This window comes from Poromitra crassiceps, assembly GCF_964638095.1.
Source record: "Poromitra crassiceps genome assembly, chromosome: 16".
In the NCBI taxonomy this organism is placed as follows: Eukaryota; Metazoa; Chordata; class Actinopteri; order Beryciformes; family Melamphaidae; genus Poromitra; species Poromitra crassiceps.
The window spans coordinates 12243712-12266594 of NC_139645.1; the positions used below are offsets into that span (position 1 = coordinate 12243712).

Consider the following 22883-nt stretch of genomic DNA (forward strand, 5'->3'; position numbering starts at 1 on the left):
TGTTTTTTTTTATGTGATGTTTTCTATTCCTTCCTTACACAGCAGATTCTATTCCATTCCATAACACTGCCCTTACAGAAAAAACACATGAGGTTCACATGAGTCCACATGTGTCACCACATGTGTGGACACATGTTAAATTTCACATGTGAAAACATGTGGACACATGGGAAGCGTGTGGTTTTGGAACATTTTCACATGTGGAAAAACATGTTTTGCCACATGTTGTATAACAAGATGTTTTCCACATGTGGAAAACAACATTTACATGGGTTTTTCCACATGTAATCACATGAGAATTGACATGGGTTTCACACATTTCACATGTCGAGAAATGTTTCAAAACCACACGCTTCCCATGGGCAAAGCACATGTTTCACATTGTGTTCCACATGTGATCACATGTGAAACTCAACATGTTTTCACATGTGATCACATGTGCAAAATCACATGTGATCACATGCGATCACATGTGATTGTGCACATGTGAAGTTCATGTGGTTTTTCTGTAAGGGTATATATTTGGCTGGGTGGTGGTATTAACACAGGTCGTTTTGTTGCCTGTTTCCCGCAGGTCAGCGAATCCTCCAGTACCAGAGTGATGTGCTAGAGACAGTGGTGCTGGTCAACCCATCAGAAGAGACTGCTGCTTCAGAGGTCAGTCACACCAGGAGGACGCACACAGCTCAGCGCAGGGCAGAGAGTAGGGCTGCCTGCAACTAACCATTCTTTTCAGGGTCGATTAATCTGTCGATTATTTTCTCGTCGTCGTTTGGTCGATAAAATGTCACAAAATGGTGAAAGAATTCAATCATTTTTCCCCCGGAGCCCAAGACGACATCCTAAAATGTCTTCTTTTGTCCTGACCAACAGTCCAGATAATCACTTTGTATTTTACAGCAAAGTGTCTCGCTTGAAGTCGGGTTGACTTAATAAGACGTCCCGGTGGGACACAGCTGTCGTATCTAATGCATATCTAATATGGTCTGTTGGTTCGCTCTGAGTCATCTGAAGTCACACAGTGTGAAACACATCTGACTTCTGTGATATCCTGCCTATAATTAAACCCACGCAAGTGCTACAGATTTTCTTGCTAACTGTGTGAAAATGAGTTAAGAGTCAGTGTTTGTTTGGCAATTGGTGGAATACAAATAAGAATTTTAAAGCAAAAACTATTTACAAATAAAAAAAATTTTGCTGTTCAGAAATGTTTAGGGTACCATTATGAGCCATAGAATACAGGTAGGCAGATAGAATAGCTGTAATACTACAGCTGAGGCCCTACTCCCCCCCAGTACCCCCTTACCCTGATTTCTGAATCCAAGTACCGTACCCCGTTTACCCGACTAGAACATTTTGCTTAGAAAACTGCAACAGAAAACGATAGCATAACTAGACATCTCGTGCGCTACGCGTGCTCGAATCCTGGGCTCGGCCACTGTGCGGGCTCGCCCGACCTGCAGCTCGCCGAGCTGGCCCTGCAGCTCGCATACACAGTTTGGCTGCTGCGTGGCCTCGCCTGCACTATTGGCACGCGCGCAATGTCCCCCTCTCTCTCTCTCCCTCAGTCTCTGTCTTGTGTGTGTGTGTGACGTGTGTCACTGATGTCATCATCAGTGATGTCACAATGCCTATGTATGACATCACTGATGACATCATCACTGAACTATAGCCTCAGCCTTAGGGCAATTAATCTGCCCTAATTAAAAAATCCGGCTCCGTCAGGTCACCCGCACGGGTGCTCTTTACACCCCCTGAAAGTTTCAGCCCGATCGCACGTAAAACGGCATAGCTGTGGCCGGCACAAAATTCTTGAAACAAACAAACCAGAGTCCACATTGCCAAATTTATAGATATATATAGATAGATAGATAGATAGATAGATAGATAGATAGACAGACAGACAGACAGACAGACAGACAGACAGACAGACAGATATATAGATAGATAGATAGACAGACAGACAGACAGACAGACAGACAGACAGACAGACAGACAGACAGACAGACAGACAGACAGACAGACAGACAGATAGATAGATAGATAGATAGACAGACAGACAGACAGATAGATAGATAGATAGATAGATAGATAGATAGACAGATAGATAGATAGATAGATGATGCAATGAATGAATGATATAAGCCACCTTTTGAAGAATATAACATTATAAAATAAGAAATGGAGTGAAATAGTTGCAATTAGTGCCTCCTGCAGAGGTTTATTCTTACATTTTTCAATTTTCTCCTTTCTCTCAAGTACCCCCTGTAGTAGCTCCACATACCCCTAGGGGGATACGCGTACCGCAGTTTGGAAAGCAACTGCTATACAGCAGTGGTTCCCAACCTTTTTTGTGTTATGTACCCCTTGAGCTGTTTTACCATGCCAATAGTACCCCTCACTCATGCATGTCGATAATTCTCCTAAATTTGTTATATTAAACTTATATTAAACTTTTAGATGACCTCTCTAACACATCTCATTATTAAAATAATTTTAATGACTCATCTTTAATACAATTCTGACAGTTTTCAATTGGAAAAAGTAATCAGTTTTTATCATTTTGGAAATACATTGTAATCCCCAATCTTTCCAAGTACCCCCTGCAAGCTGCTGAAGTACCCCTAGGGGTACACGTACCCCTGGTTGGGAATCACTGCTATACAGGATACCTATTCTGTATCTATTATTCATTGGCAATGCAGCAGCAACTGCAACCTATTGTGGAGACCCTGCATCACTGAATGGACATTTTGCAATACTCCAATAAATGGCTTCCACATATCTATTGTCCCTTTTGCTGGGTGACATTAGAATATAATAAGTATTTTCTGACCACTAGATTCATATTTTATTATATATAAATCATCCCTATAAATCTCACACAGACATTGTTATTGCTATATTTTAATGCACATGATAGTGTGAAACAGATATGTGATTTCTGACATACCCTTTGTAGGTTATTGTACTGTCTATGTCAAAGTCATGCATTTAAACTACTTGCAACAGGACACTCCACACAGGTCTTTCATCTTCTCGGTTCAGTTCAGTTAGACGTTTTGTTTGGTGTGGATGATGATTTATGGAACAGTTATTAATATGAAGATTAATCTTACCAGTGGCTGCCCCTCTACTCTCCCCAGATCCGTTCTCTGATCACCGACTCTGCTGGACATAAGTTGCTGGTGCTGAGTGGCCAGAGCTCCGAGCAGGGCGGTGACATCCTACTGCAAGGCGGAGCCTTCACTTGGACACAATTCTCGGACATCATCTCTCATCCTCAAGTAAGCCGTGTGCCCTTCTCATCCAGATACTCGCTTACAATCTACTTATTGTACTAAATCAACGTTATTCTAGGGATTACCGGTTGTCTTAAGTGGTCTTTTTTCTTCTGTGCCTGTGTTCCCAGGTGATAGAGGTTCTGTCCAGGGCATCTCCAAAGCAGCGGCCCAGGCTAACTGTTTCCTGCCAGGGAGACGGGGGCTGGAGCTCCCTGGGCCACAGCCAGGAGCAGCAGCCACTCCTCAACCTTCTGGATTACCGCCTGAACCCCGACCCCAAGCTCCCCGACATGGAGGGAGTCACCGAGTTCACCGAGTACGTCGCCGAGACAGTGGATGTCCCGTCGCCCTTTGACCTCCTCGAGCCCCCCACCTCTGGTGGCTTTCTGAAGCTGTCCAAACCCTGCTGCTACATTTTCCCTGGTGGCAGGGGGGACTCGGCTCTGTTCGCAGTCAACGGATTCAACATCCTGGTGGACGGAGGGTCCGAGCGGAAGTCCTGCTTCTGGAAGCTGGTCCGTCACCTGGACAGGATAGACTCCGTCCTGCTCACCCATATCGGAGCGGACAACCTCCCCGGTATCAACGGGTTGTTCCAGAGAAAGATCGCCGAGCAGGAGGAGGAGCAGACACAGGGATCCGGCTCCAACACCTACGGCGACTGGATGAAGAACCTGATCTCGCCCGAGGTCGGGGTCGTGTTCTTCAACGTCCCAGAGAAGCTCCGGATGCCGGAGTCCACACTGAAGGTGAAGCGAAGCATCGAAGAGGCATCGCTTACGTTGCAGTACCTCAACAAGCTCGGTATCAAGGCGGAGCCTCTCCACAGGGTGGTCAGCAACACCATTGAGCCCATCACGCTTTTCCACAAACTTGGTGTGGGAAAGTTGGACATGTATGTCCTCAACCCTGTCAAAGAAAGCAAGGAGATGCAGTTTCTAATGCAGAAATGGGCTGGAAACAGCAAGGCCAAGACGGGGATAATGATGTCAAATGGGAAAGAAGGAGAAATATCTGTCCCTTATTTAACATCAGTGACAGCGCTCATTGTTTGGATTCCTCATAGTCCCACAGAGAAGATCGTCAGGGTGCTCTTCCCTGGAAACGCGCCACAGAACAAAATCTTTGAGGGCCTGGAGAAACTGAAACACCTGGACTTCCTGCGCTACCCGGTGGCGACCCAAAAAGACATCTCCTCCGGTGCGCCGCCGCCGCCGATCATTAAACAAACTAAAATTAGATCGAGAACTGACAGCAAAGACAGTCTCAAATCTTCGCCCAAACCGCACTCTAAAACAAGCAAGAAGGAGGAGGAGTCCAAGAGCGACGTGCCTAAAGAGAACAAAGTAGAGAAGAAAGATGAAAAGAAAATCAAAAGCGAAAGTGCAAAAGCCACCAAGCAGCAGAAGAACAGCGAGGCGGCCCCGGCGGCAGCCAAACTAGACAAGAAGAAGACTGCCAAGAAGGAGAAAACGTCCAAGATGGATGAGAAGAAAGACAAAGAGAAGAAAGAAATCAAGAAAGAAAAAGTCAAGAAAGACGACAACATTAAAAAAGAAGAGAAAAAAGAGAGTAAAGCCAAAGACGATAAAAAGAAGGATCCAAACAAGCCAGAGCTGAGGAAAATCACCAAACCCGATCTAAAGCCTCTCACGCCCGAGGTGAGAAAAACTCTGCATAAGGCCAAGACTCAGGCCAAGCCCAAGACGGACAAGAACAAAGTCGTGAAAGAGCAAACGAATGAGAAGAAGCCAGTCCCGAAGAAACCCGCTGCCACAGAAGAGACAGCGGCAGCAGCCTTGGCAGACAGGTCTGTCGTGTCCTCTCCTGAGGACCTCACGGAGGACTTTGAGGCTCTGAAACAAGACGAGCTCTCCAAACTTAGGAGTGAGCCCATCCAGAATGACGTGATATCTGGGCATCCAGTTTTCACAGATACTAAACTTCCTTCCGCAGCTTATTTCCCCGATGATAAAATCACATCCACAGTCACTGAGGTTAAGTCTCCTTTGCCAAAATCGGCGGTGGAACAGGGAGCAAACAACAAAGATAAAGGTGCATCAGAGCAGGTTGCGGACATGGGAAATAAGGAAGCAAGCAATGGCTTTGACAGGAAGCATGAAGAGGAGAAAATGGAGAAATATGAGAAATACCCCACAAAGGGCGACATGAAAGACCTAAGATCTAAGAAGAGTGAGAGCTCGGAGGAGGAAGGAGACGTCATTGAAAAGGCCGAGCTAGAAGGAGCAGAAGATGACGAGGAGATGAAATATAAAACGGAGGAGGCTAAAAGGGAGAAATATGGAAAAGAGTGGGACACCACGTCAACTGACCACAGACAATTATCAACCACACCCCCATCCGTGCAAGCTGCAGCAGCCTCTGCGGCCTCCGAGCAGTTCTCCTTCATTCAAGACGAGACGATCCCTGGCTACTCCGAGACCGAGCAGACCATCTCTGACGAGGAGATCCACGAGGACACGGAAGATCGGATCCCGCAACTGCGCTACGACGTGGGCGCCTACGACATCTCTGTCCCCGACGTGCCCGGCACCTTTGACTCCATGCATGGCATAAAAGAGATGAGGAGCTCGGCCGTGTCTGATGTCGCAGATGTCAAACCCAAAGGTTTCCTGGGAGGTGGTCATGACCCTGTGCTTGCAGCCTACCCTAGCATCATCGCTGCTCCTCTGGCAGAAGAAGAGCACGTCTCCTCAGCCACGTCCATCACAGAGTATGACAAGCTGTCCTCCTTCCCCACATCCATGGCAGAGGACCAGTCCGTCGCATCAGTGACGGCTCCTCAGACTGAGGGACGGAGCTCTCTCCTGCTGGACACCATCAACAGCATCCCCTCCCGCACCGAGGCCACCCACGGGAAAGAGTATCTCCACTCCGCAGGAACCATCTCTCCTACCTCCTCTCTGGAGGAGGACAAATGTTTCAAGTCTCCCCCGTCCGAGGAGTACCAGCCCATCGTCCCGGAGATGGAGGCCGGCGCAAAGGTCAAACCGGTCCACGAAGAAGAAGATGAGGAGGAGGATGATGATGAAACTCCTAACGTTGACATTCCTCTAGGTAAGCTCCAAGAAGGCTACGAACACGCCGCCTTCATGATGCTCCAGGAGAAGGAGAAATCTCCCACTGCCACCATGACTTCTCCCCCCTTCTCCACCACACAACGTTCTCCCATACAAGCTGACCGAGGAAGCCAGGCTCTTTTTAGTGAGCAGGGGTCGAAGAGTGGTGCTGCTCAGATTAAGCCTTTCTCTCCCCCTCAGTCTTTCGCCACTGGGTTTGAGTCCAGCTCCATGCAGGAGAGCGAGGATAGATGTCTAAGTCCAGATGACAGCACCATGAAACTGGCGTCGCCCACGCGCTCTGTAACAACCAGCAGTGGTTACTCTCCGACGGAAGAAAAGCCCTATAAGACAGAGGACAAAGACGACACAGTGAACAAGATGAAGGCCGACACCCAGAAAACAGAAAAATCAGTCAACATTTTAGACAAAGTCGCCTTTATTGGCGGCTTGCCTAGCGACCCGGCACCCATTGAAGGTTCAGAAGAATCTGATGAAGATGACGAGGAAGATGATGACGACTATTATGTCAAAAAGGATCTGGTGCCCACTGTTAATGCTAAGTTTATGGAGGAGAAAGAGGGGAGGTTCCTCGATGAGGACTACAACGGCGAGCCCAAGTCGCAGAAGACAGAAAAAGACAAAGGACCCTCAGAGAAGGAAGACATTGGATCCAAGTTTGTTCAGGAGACTCATGATGCCAAGGCCTCAGACAAGACGCACGTCTCTGGTGGCACGGATGAAAAGCCCAAACCGCAAGTGATGTATTCAGATGAAGACGACGAAGATGAAGATGAAGAAGATGATTTCCCCAGTGCGGTCGGGTCTAAGCCCTTACCAGCGGAGCAAAGCAAAACAGAGCATGTGCCATTGAAAGAGCCTGAGAAAAGTGTTCAATTCAGTCTGTATAACTTCCCAGAAAGAGAGAACAAAGAAAGAGAAATAAGGCAAGACACGCCCTACGTGCACGGCAAAACATTTTCTTATAGTGACATTTATGAGAGCAAAACAAGCCCAGTGGACTCATATCAACACGAGTCCTCAGAGAAGATGGAGAAGGACAGTGCAAAGAGCGAGATGGATACGCAGAAGCAGAAGCCTTCCTCCCCGTCCACTGCTACCGGCAAGATGTCAGAGAAGGAGGGCTTTACCGGCGCCTCTTATGGGAAAGATCTCTCCACTTCCTCATGGCTCGATTCCAAGAGCACTTCTGCTACATCTCCGTTTGGAAGAGACGACCAAGAGAAGGAGACGTTTGGATACAGCAGAGAGACGCGATTCCCTTCCATGGCTGATCGACCCGAGGCTTCATCCACCACCTTATCGTCGGAAAGAGACTTTAAAGACTCCTTTAAAGCCCAAAGCGACAGCACAAAGTCGCCCACGTGTCCCTCGATGGCGGCTTTCGGCGCCGACAAACCCGGTGCCGCGAGCTACCACGACAAGGGAGCGTCTCTGGAGATTGACATGCGCAAGCTAACGGCAAGGGATGAGGAGGACTATGACGACGATGAAGTTGTCGTTGATGACGACGACGACGATGATGATGATGAGGATGAAGATGAAGAAGAGGAGGAGGACTACGAAGGTGCCGGCGATTCGGATATTGAGAAAGGGGCCAAAGAGAAATCTGAGAAGGAAGTAAAAAGTCCCATCAGTGAAATGTTTGGCTCAAATAGGCCCGAATTTATGGTTTCTATGGCCGGCTATGGCTATGACAGCCAGGGGAAGCCGGGTACCAAAGACAGCAGCCCAGGCCCACTCACAAAGGTTGCAGGAGAGGCTAAAGTCGACTCCTCGTCCCTCAGTGGGAAGCCTATGGATATAGGGGCTACAGGTTTCTCTGGCTACTCCTCTGGTTTTGAATACTCATATGGAGGTGAGGAGAAAGACTCGTTCATCTCAAGCCAGACCACAGGCAAAGGCAAAGAGGATTCCTCTCTGAAATCAACAGAGGACAGTTATTTCCAGAGTGAGAGAGCCGACGCCGATTCGGAGAAACAGAAGACGCCAGACCTTCTGAGTAAGAGATCGCTGGACACGAGCTTCCAGTACACCACCACTGCTACTCCTGCTTACTCCTCCTCCTCTGCCTACAGCTACTCCTCCTCCACCTCGGGCTCTCTCTCCACCAGCCGTCAGTTCGGAGAGGAGCTGGAGACGCCCGCCACTGCCGAGCCTCTCTTTGAGTACTCCTCCTTCAAAGACGAACACTCGCTGGTCATGGACTCTCCCTTCTCCAGCGGCGCCGGCGGTGCGAAAGACGAGTATCTGGAAGTCTCTGAGAAGCCGATCACCACCGCCGCCACGGCCGAGTCCACCACCGGCCTAGCTCGCTTCTCGCCCCTCAGCCCCTTCGAGGAGGTCAAGTCCTTCCCCTCGCTCTCGTCTACCGCGTTGACCGAGGACAAGAAGGAGCTTACGACTTCCTTAGGTGGCGTCGCGGATAAAGGCCCTCAGGCGGACTGCTTCTATAAACCCGAGTGGTCCACAGGGTCCAAGCTGGACACGGCCGGTGGGTTCGGGGCCTCCTCAGCGGGACCGTTCTCTCAGCCCTCCGAGGCGTCCAGGCAGAAAGAGTCGGCCAGCGCAGCTCTGTTTGGCATCACCTCCTCGCCGCGCCCGGAGGTGGCGGGCAAACATTACTTCGAGGAGACCGACAGCAGTGAGGAAGAGGAGGATGAGGAAGGTTACATGCGCGAGATGACCAAGCGGTCACCGTCCAGCAACCTGATGGCCGAGAGCCTTTCTTTCTCTGTGAAACCTAGCGCTCCTGCAACCGGTGTCGCGACAGGTGCCGCGCCGCCTGCTGCGGTTGTGAGCTCTTACACGCCTTCACCTCTCCAGACCAGCAAGCCGGACACAGCCAACGGCCCCACCGAGGTCAACGTGATGAACCCCCCTGTCGCTGCTGGAGCGGCGACCACCGGTGCCGCCTCGGGCCCGGCGAAGGCCGAGCCCAGAGAGGGGCCCGGCTACAGGAGCGCGTACGAGTGGGAGATGGCAAAGCCCCAGACGGGCATGGTCCCCGGAGACTCCCCTCCCCATTACCGCCACGAGGACGAATTCGAAGAGGAGCGCGAGACGGAACCCGAGCGCCCGGCCCGCCCCCTCTCGCTCTCCTCAACCGACCAGTCGTTCCGCTCTCCGTTCTACACGGAGGAGTGTAGCCAAGGAGGGAGGGACGACGACGACGACGACGACAACGACAGCGACCGGGACCCCGCCCCCGATGCACACATGGGAGCCGCCTCCTCTTATAAGAGCCGCACCTCCCCGGGGTACTCCTCCTCCGAGTACCGGCTGCGCAAAGGGGACCTCTCGCCCTCCTTCATCAACCCCTGCATGCAGCACCTGTCCAGCGAGGAGGACGAGGAGGAGCAAGGACGCAGGAGCGACCAGTCGCAGGAGGGCGACGAGCACGACCTGTCGGTCAAGAGGAGGGCCCACAAACAGCCCCATCAGCACCAGGCCCAGAGCAAGGAGAGCGGCCCTCTGCACCAGCCTGGCGGGATGCCAGCAGGGCTCGGTCTGGCTACTGAGGACACGCCGCCGACCTCCGTCAGCGAGTCTCTAGGCTCTCAGTCAGACTCGGATGTGCCTCCGGGCACCGAGGAATGCCCCTCCGCCACCGCAGACGGCAACATGGACTCGGATGAAGATGCGGACTACATACCTGTGGATAAGTCCTCCGCTGTGGGAGCAGGCGGCCGTCACTCTGCCGCGAGGAGCCGCGACCCTCTCCCCGCACCCCTCATGGACCCCCACCCTCACCCCCCCCACCCAGACGTTTGCATGGTCGATCCTGAATCTCTGGACAACGACCAGACTCGGCCTCAAGAGGGCTCTGTTAAGAAAGAGCCCAAGCCCAAAGGCTTAAAGAAGGCTTCGGGGAAAACCAAATCCTCGTCTCCAGCCAGGCGCAAGAGGTCTCCCATGCCTGTGAAACAGACATCGTCTCCTCGCAGCGCCTCGCTGAAGAAGAAGGAAGCGGACAAGAGCTCCAGGATGTCTCGTCTGTCAGACGGACAAGGCTCCAGAGACGAGGACCTCTCCAGGTCCAGTTACAACCCAGGCAGGGGCCTGACTAACGGTGTCAAGAGCACTTCTGGTGAGTAGAATTCACGGAAATCCTGAAAGCAGTGACGTTTAACTCTCATTTGCTAACATACGTTTTACGACAAATATTTACAACATACGGACTCTTATTTCCTGTCTTCCAGGTTCTCAGAAGTCCAGCTCAGCGGTCGCCCCTGGCCTTCCTATTTATGTGGATTTGGCCTACATTCCCAACCACTGCAGTGCCAAGAACGTGGACCAGGAGTTCTTCAAACGGATTCGTTCTGCGTACTACGTCGTGAGCGGGAATGACGCGGGGAGCGGTGAACCTAGCCGAGGAGTCCTGGACTCACTGCTGGAGGGCAAGGCTCAGTGGGGATCCAACTTACAGGTAACATTTCAGATCCTACATCATTTTACATATACATTATTTTGCCAGTAAAAATAATTCATTTGCAGGTATTTTTTTTTATTTAAAGACCCTGGAAACCCAACATAAATCATATAAACATCGCATCACAGAAACCTATGTTAATAAGCCACCAGCCTAATTATTTTAGTTATTGAAAATGAACATGAATCCACATGTAGGTGGAACATTATGTGCCTGCCCTTGCACGAAATTGAATAATATCATGGTATTAATTACAGTAGCTATCAATATCTTCTGTCAGTCAATTATTAGGGTTGATTACAAAAAACCTTCCAAAAAACAAAACAGTCTTTATCAATTAACAAGTCTGAGTGAGTCTCCAGCTTCTGAGTCCGATCTGCATGAGTGCTCGAGTCCAAGTCCAAGTCATCAGTGCTCAAGTCCAAGTCGAGTGAGTCACACAAGTCCTAAAAATGAGTCCAGGACTCGGACTTGAGTACTGCAACAGTGTTGCAGTACTCAAGTCCGAGTCCAGTGTTGGGGGTAACTCATTACAAAAGTAACATATTACATGTAATATATTACTTTTAGCAGTAACTCAGTAATATAACTTATTACTCATAGGATTTCAGTAATATTATACCAGTTACTTTGTCAAGTAACTCAAGTTACAAATTGAGTTACATTTTATTCAATCAAAGCACATATTTTAAAAAGATACAATCATTTCCTTATCAAACTGTGTGTTTTTATGCAAATAACCACTATAGATGACAATAACAAAGGAAAAGAATAACATTTTGAATTTTTGATTGTTTACACTGACTTCAAGGCGGTTGGAAAAAAAATCGGGATGGTTCCGGCGCAGCGATGTCATTCTGCTGCTGTTGTTGTTTTGGTAAAAGTAATGCAAAAGTAGTGTAATAAGTAACGAGTTACTCTACACAGAAAGTAATATTGTAAAGTAACTTATTACTTTCAAATGAAAGTAACTAGTAATATGTAGTATATTACATTTTGAAAGTAACTTGCCCAACACTGTGCAACACTGCTTCCAGGTGTATCAGACTTGACATTTCCTGAACTCTTGTCGGCACACTGTCTTTCTCTTTCCCTCCCCCCACCCGCCCTCCAGGTGACGTTGATCCCCACCCATGACACGGAGGTGACCCGTGAGTGGTACCAGCAGACACACGAGAGGCAGCAGGAGCTCAACATCATGGTCCTGGCCTCCAGCAGCACCGTGGTCATGCAGGACGAGTCGTTCCCCGCCTGCAAGATCGAGTTTTAACACCCCCCCCCCCTCTCTCTCTCTCTCTCTATGATGCTACACCCGGCACTCCCCAGTGTACATCTGTTAGATCGAGTTTTAACACCCCCCCCCCCCCCCCTCTCTCTCTCTCTCTCTCTACGATGCTACACCTGGCCTCCCCAGTGTACATCTGTTTTTAATTGATCTTTTCTATAGGCTGATACGCAAATCTGCCTCTGCTTTGGGGCACCTGCTTGTCCGTTTGGCCTAAAGCCGAAGCAGATCTGGCTACCAGTCTACTCTATTTTTTCTAGATTCTTATTTATTCCTAAGCTCGTCTCGGCTATCATCACCATTTTTATTACAAAGGTGCTTTTCTGACAACCATGTCCATGATTACGACTCGATCCTGGGAAAGGGAGAATGCAGTTTTACTGTCCTTTAACACGTTTTTCCTAAACCTTTGAGACGAATGACTTCTCTTATCTACTGGCCGAGACAATACTTGCTCACGGTGTTACAGTTAGTTAACAGAGGTAAACAGCCAGTTGCTGTAAAAAGTCACTTATATGTGGGAAACAATATCAAAAGGTGATGCTTGGTTGCTTGACTTCTAATTGGCGTAAATCAAAGCACAAATTTGCCCTTTGTAACCTTAAAGCCAGCAATATATGGATTTTTCCCCGCTACGGAAGCCCAGGTGTCAAGTTTGTCACAATACAACGGATGAAAATGAAGACCTTTGCTGATTAAAATGATCAGTATCTAGACCCGCTAATTGTGGCCATATTCTTACTTACTTGTCTCCATCTGTCATCTAAAAATAATGATAGTCCTGTTGTTGAACTTTGTGCCTACTATCGACATAGTGACTGACATAGAAAATGTTCCAAGTAGACTCCAGCAGTCTTTTCAATATGTCTTTTGAATATATTGGCTGTAGCATAGGGTGCATCATATTCAAAAGTTGTATTCGTGAATCATGATTATTTCCACGATTTATCTCCAAGTGAAAAAAAAAAATCTATTGTTACAGTACGATCTTCTCAGTGGCTGTTATTTCTTACGGTGAATTCTACTAACGCGTTCTCTCTAATTGTTTCCGTAGTCTTAGCTGTATTCTTTCAGTGTACCTCAACTCACCATATATCATTGCAGTGCATTTTGTTTCGGTGGTGAAGGGCAGGAGGATGCAGGATAAGCATACAAGTTCAGACGAGAAGAGGTGTTGTTGACAGATGTCAGATCTTTTGGATTATCATTTATACCTATTTATATCATTTCCTCCTTGCGTTCAGAGCTCATTGTGAGGAAAGCGGACTGTTGCGAGCCGTTACATGAGACCTCTTCTCGGTTGCTGCGTCAATATGACCTTCATGAAGAATGTATCCCACCACAGCAATAGGGACATGTGGCTGTGAGGAGAATTGACTGAATTTCTGCTTGCCTGATGAACATGATGTGTGGGTTGGTTTGGTGGATGGTAGAGGTTAGATGATCAACACGATGTGAGCTGGTTTTGGTGGATGGTAGAGGTTAGACTGTCACCCACATGTGCCTTTCTGTCCTGGTGTGCTGGAAGGTGATGTCATGTCATGTGTCTTTGTTTGGCAGATCTTTTGCGCCAGAGTCCTAGAAACTTCACGTATATCCATGTGTAGTATATCGGTAGATGCTTTGGCCAGCTGGTCTCCACTGTTGTTGTTAAGATCATCAGTACACACACAAAAAAGCAAAGGTCCAATTTGTACATATCTCGCGGCGGTTCCGCGGCACACAATTGCTCAGCGGCGCATGCGCGAAGCACATGCCAGTTGAGCAGGCGAGGCCACCCAGCGGCCGAGCTGCGTCTGCGACCTCGAGGGCAAACCAACGAGACACCGCACAAATGAGCCAGTTCAGCGGGCGAGCCAGCGAGGGGCGCTAGAAAAGAGCACTCAATTTAATTAAGCATAAAATTACACTTTTTTGGCATCAATTCCGTTACAGCGTCTTCGACTCCCTGGAGTCACTATTCACCAAGAAGCACAAACTATTCCAGACAAAGCAAGCCGTGTGCAATTAGTCTGAATTAGTTGTAATCCTAAAAGTTAAAACTGCTCAAATCTACAGTAGGATCAGTGTTTGCTGTTGGCTAATTTATTTAGTGACCTAAAATTGCACTGAAAAGTTGCGCTATTTTATTCTTTTATCTTTTTTTTTGTAGTGATTCATTTTTAATTACTGGAAAAGATAAGTGTTGTCCTGATTTAACGGTTTGCGGGTGTTTATCTGTGACCTGTGGGACCAGACCCCACCTCAGCTCATTGTCTCATTGTTTGCAATCGGATCATTTAAGTTGGTATTTCCAGTATCATTTTTGATTTCAGTGGTAATTCAGTGGATGATTTTCACTAACAATTTACTCTACTAACTTACTCTTATGTGTAAATGTGTTCTAATTTGATATTGATGATTTTTATATATTTTCTTGGTTTTTGCGTAATTTAATAGATTTTTAACAAGGTTTCAAAATCAACTTTCTAACGAATTACAGGACCAACAAGCCGCAACTCGCTGGCGCACATTGGTGCAATTTTACGATCCGCAAATGGAAATCCAAATATTCTGCTGATAATAATAATAATAATAAAATATGATTGCATTTCTTCAACACAAAATGCATGTAAATAATGGCTCGTTAATAAGACAGCAGCAGATTCCAGTGAATGCTGAGCAGAGGGAGCAGAGGTTCTGCGGGTTCCGGGTGATTTGAATGTGAAGAAGCAGATTACCTTTACGTTCTCCATGGAGGACTTTGATCTCTCAGTTGCCTTGGTTACTGTGCGCATCATAATGGTAGACCTACATCTCGATCCCACTGACTCGTCAGTTACGCACTGGCATTAACAGCATCATCCTTACTGTAGCCTGCAACGTATATTTCAACTCTGTGCCGGGCAGAAAAAAGTCAAAACTTTTCTTCTTCCTTTGCCATCTGTGTCGACGAAGCCACATCTCCTTTATTTGACACATGAAGGACAAGTCATACCACTTCCACACCAAAAACTAGGGCTGGACCAGGGTTACTTGACCCCATGTTCAACCCGTCTTTTGTCAATTCACACCAGGTCAGTCGCGGGTTAATCCTTGGTCATGACCGTTCACACAGGACCTGGGTCACAACCCGTGAGAGATGCATAACTATTAGCATAAATAATAGCAACCTGGGCGGTGCCATTCACACTGAAATAAACCCTGGTCCAATTTAGCTCTCGAGGTGGGTCGCCAACCCGGGTCGGGCAACCCAGATTAACCCTAAAATCAACCTGGGAATAACCCACGTTGGAGCCTTGGTGTGAACGGGGTATCAATGTAATCAGTGCATTCCTATTAAATAGCCTACCGCACCATTCTCAAGGCTAATCATATTAACACATCTCACATATGAGCAGATCACTCCAAAAACCAGACTGCCAGACAGACTCTGCACTCTGTCACTACATTTTTATCTAGAGCATTTCCTATTATTGACACAGACTCCGCCCCCCCCAGATAAAAATAAATACATACAGCGGTTACATTTTCGTATTGTGAGAAAAACAAATTGGCATTCGGACTCCTCTGAAACCTGGTGTAAACAAATCACAAAGACTGTTGGTTTCCACTGAGCCCTGCTTGTATGTGCATGTGTAACTCTGAGTTTTCCTGTATTGTAATGGCTAAAGAAAACCGACTTACATAGAAATGCTATTTTAAAAGATGTCTATTTAAAGCTGTCTGGTACCGAGGAGGAGGCACATGTAACCTGGCGGTGATGATGTGCTGTAAAGAAAGCGTTGTGATATCGTTTTCCTCCTTTTTGCTTCATGGTTCTACTTTCATCTCTTGTTTTAAGTGCAATATTCTTCTCTATCTCTCTTTAAACACTTAAAGGAATAAAAAAATATAGAACTTCAACAGATTTATTGTAAAAGGGAAAAGTGTGGTGAACACCAATAAAACATCGTTTATTGAGGGAAAACGACTCCCTTCTTGTTGTCTTTTTTTTGTATAGCATTAAAATTACATCAGCGTTAGAAAAGAGACAGAAAATGCATTTTATGGCATTTAAAGAGTAAAAAGGGAGAACAGCAGGAAAGCAATTTGATCATGTAGCTGAAATGTTTGCGCCATAGTGCTTTTGTACATGTATTATAATATAGATTCTTTTTTCACTTACACGTTTGTGTAAGCATTTGAGCATTTATTCAATAAATTAAAAAAAAAGGTTCCATCCTTTTATTCACATTATTTCCTGATTTTTCTAGTTTTTATTTGGATTGTTGCACCTGTGTTACCTTCATCTGAGCGCAACAAGAATCTTTTGTTTCGTCTCAGAGTAAAAAGAATAGTAACATAAGATCAATGATTCTTAAAAGATAAAAATATCAGGAAGTGCAAAGGCAACAATACCAGAAACAACCCCCAAAACACACAACCAGGGGGCGTAGTGGAGGGTAAACGCAAGTAAATGCAGTTTACCCCCCGGTTTGAAATGAGACAAAGATTCCATTTACACCTGGCGTTAACATGCATTTTCTGCAATCTGATTGCAGAAATGGTTGTCCTCTCAATCCGCATACAATTGCTGTATCCAGATTGAGAGGACACATTGCATTTACACTTGTGTTCAATGTGTACACAATGCATCCCTGACCACCTCCGGAGGTGGTTTGGCCGATCAGATTGCAATCCTTCCTCAATGCGTTTTGGGGGTGTTTACACCTGGCATTTCAAGTGATAAAACACAATCTGCTTGCAATCTGATCACAGAAAACCCATGTTAGCGCCAGGTGTAAATGGCCTCAAATAGTTGAATCGCCTATTTTCAGATCAACTGTATCAACCAATGAGAAAAAACAAGGTGGGTAGACTACTCACCTTGGCTTGGATAGTTTACCCACCTCTGAATGTACCACTACACCCCATGCACACAACATACAGGTACACATATAAAACTTCAAGTATAATTGTATCAATGTGTCAGTGTGAGAAAAATGATTTAAATCCTTTGTTTTAGTTTCTAGATAATCCCCATCCCATGTGGGTCTTCAGTCTCTCTCACCACTCTACAGACTGCTGTTCCCCTCCAGAACCCTCTGAGGTCATGGCATGCTGATGACGATGATGTCATGCTGTGGGGTTGGAGGGCGTCGGACAGTAGAACAGTGTGTGCTTTTGTTCTGCCGGGTTCTAAACGCTTCCGCAGTTTGAAAGTCCACAGAGTGGAAGCTTCAGAAGTGAAGCATCTATAAAGCCCTGCTGCTGCAGCCATGTCAGATATTGATCACGCAAAACCACAGGAAGAGAGGCGGGGCATCAGTGTCTGTGGTGTCTTTGTAAAGCAGCTAGTGTGCTGGAAGCCGGGGACTGTCCCGAGGCATGCTGGGAGTACAATCCCCGCATTGAGACCGAGGCTGCTGAAGAGCACTGCTGGCACCGACATCACCTCCAGCATCACATGGGTGGAGTAAAGCAACAGATGTTGCCAATGCTACCAACACAGGGCCCGACATAAGGGTTGCCATTGGCAACCATTTTGTCAACCAATTCTCGGCCTTTGGTTGCCATCGGTGGCAACCACCTTCGAACATAAAAACTAGGGATAGCAAACAGCAAAATGTGCCACCTAAAAATAAATATTTTTTTGTTGCATTTACTGAGATTTAAATTGCAACCCACCTCCGCTCCACCCCAGCTCCTCCTTTTCATGCTGTGTCTGACTTCAACAATGCCATTTCTGTTGTCTGTTGGTTGCTTGCTCTGTTCTGTACCTGGGGGTCTTTGCTGCTGCTCTTCCTGCTTCAGGCTCCCAGAAGCTGCTGCTGCTCTCCCTGCCTTAGGCTTTCCATATAAGCAGAGAGCTCCCAGAACAGAGCAATACCACCAAATAAAAATATTGCATATGATAGATACAGTTTATCTTTGACTAATAGTGGTCCTGACAGAAATGCTCTGTATGGATCAAAATCATGAACTCATCTGTCATCTCACGTCTCGAGCTTCCTGTACGCTCAGGTTGACCTTCACAGGAACAGCAGCTCAGCGTGACGATGCTGAGTCCAGGCTGTAAGGGTCACTGGACAGTATAATGTTATCCAGTGCTGGACAAGTTACTTTCAAAATGTAATATACTACATATTACTAGTTACTTTCATTTGAAAGTAATAAGTTACTTTACAATATTACTTTCTGTGTAGAGTAACTCGTTACTTATTACACTACTTTTGCATTACTTTTTACCAAAACAACAGCAGCAGCAGAATGACATCGCCGCCCCGGAACCACCACGAAGAATAATTTCAACCGCCTTGAAGTCAGTGCAAACATTCCAAAATTCTAAAATGTTATTTTTCTTTGTTATTGTCATCTATAGTGGTTATTTGCATAAAAACACACAGTTTGATTAGGAAATGATTGTATCTTTTTTAAATATGTGCTTTGATTTAATCAAATGTAACTCAATTTGTAACTTGTTACTTGACAAAGTAACTGGTATAATATTACTGAAATTCTATAAGTAATACGTTATATTACTGAGTTACTGCTAAAAGTAATATATTACATGTAATATGTTATTTTTGTAATGACAACACTGATGTTATCTGACCTCGGTGAACATGCTTGCTTGTGTACCGTTAGTTATTAACCTGTCGGAGTCTGATGTTTGAGTCATATAATCAGTGGGAAATAAATAAGACACCTTCAGCCTCATGTGCTGTTCGTCACTTTGCTGGATCCTTCTCAGTTGATGTCAAAAATGATCCCTTCAATAATTTCCCCTTTCATGATCTTCGTAAAACCGAAACTAGGGATGTCACAATATATCGTCCCACGATATATCGCGATATCAAAACGTGACAATATGTGTCGTTGAGATGAAATCTCATATAGCGAGAAAAAGAAGCTGAACATGGTGCCACTGATCTGCATCTGATTGCATGCTCGCTCTCCTTTTCATTGCTTTGTTTGAACAGACGAGGGACGTTACAGACACGGAGGAAGAAAATGGTGAAATTACTCAAATTAGCGTGGAGGATGCCCCCCCAACTTCCAAATCGATCGCAAAAAAATATTGTTAAAATATCATATCGTGTATCGTATCGTGAACTGAGTGTATCGTGACACCCCTAACCGAAACCAAAAGATTGATTACACACAGATGATTCTAATGATTCCAGAAGGACATTTTATTCACAACATCGTTATTGTTAGAAAGAAAACTGCATTTGTGGAAATGGCAAAGCCCAGGAGTCGTGGGAAGCTTTTGTTGAGTAGTGCATCTGAACGTGTGTTTTCGGCCAGGTTGAAATATCAGACCTTTCAAATCTAAGTGCATTTACAATTCCCAACTCCAGTTGATTCGTCCTCGCTGATTAAAAGTTGGATCTCCCAAACCAAAATGAAGCAGGTTTTAAAGGATAAGTTCACCCAAAAATGAAAATTCTGTCATTATCTACTCACCCCCCATGCCGATGGAAGGTCGGGTGATGTTTCAATCTCAGTCCACAAAACGTTTGTGGCATTTTCCAGGAAATCAAGTTACAGCATTCTCCTAAATAATAATAATAATACAGTAACAACAAAAACATAAATGCCTCCATACTGCTCGTCTGGCGTAATCCAAGTCTTCAGAAGCCCCGAGATGCAGAGTAAGTTGATGTCATTTACACCCTGTTTTTAGCTGAAATGATAATGACTGAATTTTCATTTTTGGGTGAACTTCTCCTTTAAGCAGAAGCAGTTAATTGCCCACAAAGCAAACCCAAGACGCTACAGACACAGTATCAGACTGACGTTAAGTCTACAGACACAGGATCAGACTGACGTTAAGTCTACAGACACAGGATCAGACTGACGTTAAAGGAACACTCCGCCGATTTTCAACCAGCTTTGTATCATTAGAACATCAGTAGTACAGTATATCAGAAAACTGTAAACGGTTTTGAAGTCTGTCATTTAATTTGACAGTTATTGAGTGTTAAAGTGTGGACCAGTGACATCACTGGTCCACACTAACTCAAATGAATAACTCATTAACTCAAATCAACTCTCAATAACTGTCAAACTATTCATCATTCATCTAGTTTGACAGTTATTGAGAGTTGATTTGACTTAATGAGTTATTAATTTGAGTTAGTGTGGACCAGTGATGTCACTGGTCCACACTTTAACACTCAATAACTGTCAAATTAAATGACAGACTTCAAAACAGTTTACAGTTTTCTGATATACTACTGATGTTCTAATGATACAAAGCTGGTTGAAAATGGGCAGAGTGTTCCTTTAAGTCTACAGACACAGGATCAGACTGACGATAAGTCTACAGACACAGGATCAGACTGACGTTAAGTCTACAGACACAGGTTCAGACTGACTGACGTTAAGTTGGTACACTTTGTCCATCACTACTGTCATGATCGGGTACATCGTGATGAAAACTACAAATCCCAGCAAATTAAATACAGTATCAGACTGACGTTAAGTCTACAGAGTACAGACACAGTATCAGACTGACGTTAAGTCTACAGACACAGGATCAGACTGACGTTAAGTCTACAGACACAGGATCAGACTGACGTTAAGTCTACAGACACAGGATCAGACTGACTGATGTTAAGTCGGTACACTTTGTCCATCACTACTGTCATGATCGGGTACATCGTGATGAAAACTACAAATCCCAGAAACTTGAATACAGAATCTCCTTTCAGCTTAGTCTATCTGTACAGCCTCATCCTAAGCATGTGCCTCCCCCCGCCTTGCCCCGCCCCCCCCCCACACACACACACACCTTGCTACATAATTGCAGTATTGTGGTTGCCACAATAAAAGCACAGAAAACCTTCTTTAAAACACCCCAGCTGTTTTGTTCAGTGATAAAATGACAGATTAAGCTTTCAGATATTCCTACATAATGAGGTGATTTTACAAAAATATACAACAGCTATGGTACAATTTAAACCTGTTTATCTGACGCACCGCCGGCATTAAAAAATACCAAATATTTCCAAGATGCAATTTCAAAATAAATATACTTTTCTCTCTCTCTCTCTCTCTCGTGCTACAATTTCCTAATGATTATATTAAATCTTAGATGAGGCTTAAGGACTTTGGCAGTAAGCATGCACATATGGTTGACCTGGTATTTTAACACTTCTATATTTTACTGGCAGTAATGGAGCTCGGGCTGCTGTCGTTCCAACAGCTGTAACTCTCTGCGTTTCAGCTTCTTAGTTAAAATCAATTCAATTCATTGGTCGGCTTTTTCCATTAAAATCACCACGCAGCTTCTGAACATGCAGCAGCACCACAGAAGCACAGTAGAGGGCGAACGTCGGCATTTCCTAAAAAACAAAAGAACAGAAAAGGGCGATCGGCCTCCGAGCTACCGACTGTCATTTCTCCGACACGTTCAAAATGGGAAGATCTCGGTTCGTACAGCTGGAAGTATTTTAAGACGGAACACCCGATGGACACCAGATGCGTTGCGGCTGCGTTGCGGATCCGGTAACCACTGCCGGATCAGACTCTCGCCCATGTCAATAGATTCAATTAAAGATTAAAATTACGCACCGGTTCTATTTCGGTCGGATCCGGCATGCGTCTGACGGATGACATGAGTGTGGGTCTGTTCGCAGCCGTTACCGGAGCCGTACCGCATCCGTTCCCCGAGCTGGTGGACATTTAGCCCTAAAGGTCCTTACACACCGAGCACGTTTTTTTCGTGCGATTAATTCGCACGTCAATAATATTTTCCGAACCTATATCAGTCAATGCAACCGTGCATACCAACGGCGAAGTTTCGCCCAGCGTTATTGCGGTGTTTATTTTTTCGAACCACGGTCGATTTTTCAGAAATTCGCTTTCCGACGTGTACACATCTGTGGCTGTGATTGACAGGTGGGTCAAAACTCGCATCGCAATTTCGTGCCGTATATTCGCATCGCTCTTGATGTGTAAGGACCTTAAGACTCCATGCCAAAAAAACAAATCCCAACTCTGCCACCTACTTGGTGTCAGTAGATCTGAAAAGAAACTTGATGCAAACAAGGTTTAAGGCGTCACCTACGGTACGGTAGCTTTTCAGGGGGCGTACATCTGTGATTCAAAGAAAGGGACGTGTGCAACAGCGCGGAAGCAACGGCAACACAGAGGCTTTCAAGTTAAACACGACTTTCAAGCTTCACTTTAAAAGTGGCTTTCTACAGCCTAACAGACACACAGACGGTCAAGAGGAGGCTTTAGTGGTGTCACCGGAGTGTCACCAAACATCGGTGACGGTCACCAGTGTTTTTCAGAGGCATTGGACACTATGACTCTGAGCCTTTGTATATAAAGGTGCTCGCACGTAACACACGTGGCTTCAAGCCTCGGGATCAGCTGCCAACATTCAGTCAACAACACCAAGCCAGAGGAAGAGGAGAGGCTCAGTCTGCGGTGCTGTAGCTCACTACGATGCCCCCCGCTGGTCTAACCTCGCAACGCAGGCGGATTCGTAGGATCACGATCGTGCAGGAGATCCATCATGCCGCGCTCCACGCTATTGGTTTAACTCCATCCCGGGCAGAGCGGGGGTCCGACCAATCAGCGTCCAGAGGCAGCTACGGGCGGGATTTAAGTGTCATGACAGCGAGAGGCGAGCCTGTGATAGAAGGTGGTGATAGACAAGATGATTCATCCAATCACCTGCCAGGTTATTTTTTTAACGTGCCTTCCCTTTTCCAAAGTTACCCAAGACACCGAGGTCCCAGACGGTTCTGTGTAACAAACCATCGAGCAGCGTCAGGTTTACCGCTGCTCATGATGGGAAA

At 46.1% G+C, this 22883-nt stretch overlaps 1 protein-coding gene across 1 annotated transcript; it reads left to right on the forward strand.

The window, feature by feature from the left end:
- Positions 1-3559: 3559 nt before the first annotated feature.
- On the forward strand, positions 3560-12087 carry map1aa (microtubule-associated protein 1Aa; the record flags this gene model as incomplete). The annotated part of the gene is made up of 3 exons (XM_083652906.1): positions 3560-10475; positions 10588-10814; positions 11932-12087. Exons 1-3 carry the CDS (start codon positions 3575-3577, stop codon positions 12085-12087), a joined length of 7284 nt encoding a protein of 2427 aa, XP_083509032.1. The 5' UTR covers positions 3560-3574.
- Between the last annotated feature and the right edge of the window lie 10796 nt (positions 12088-22883).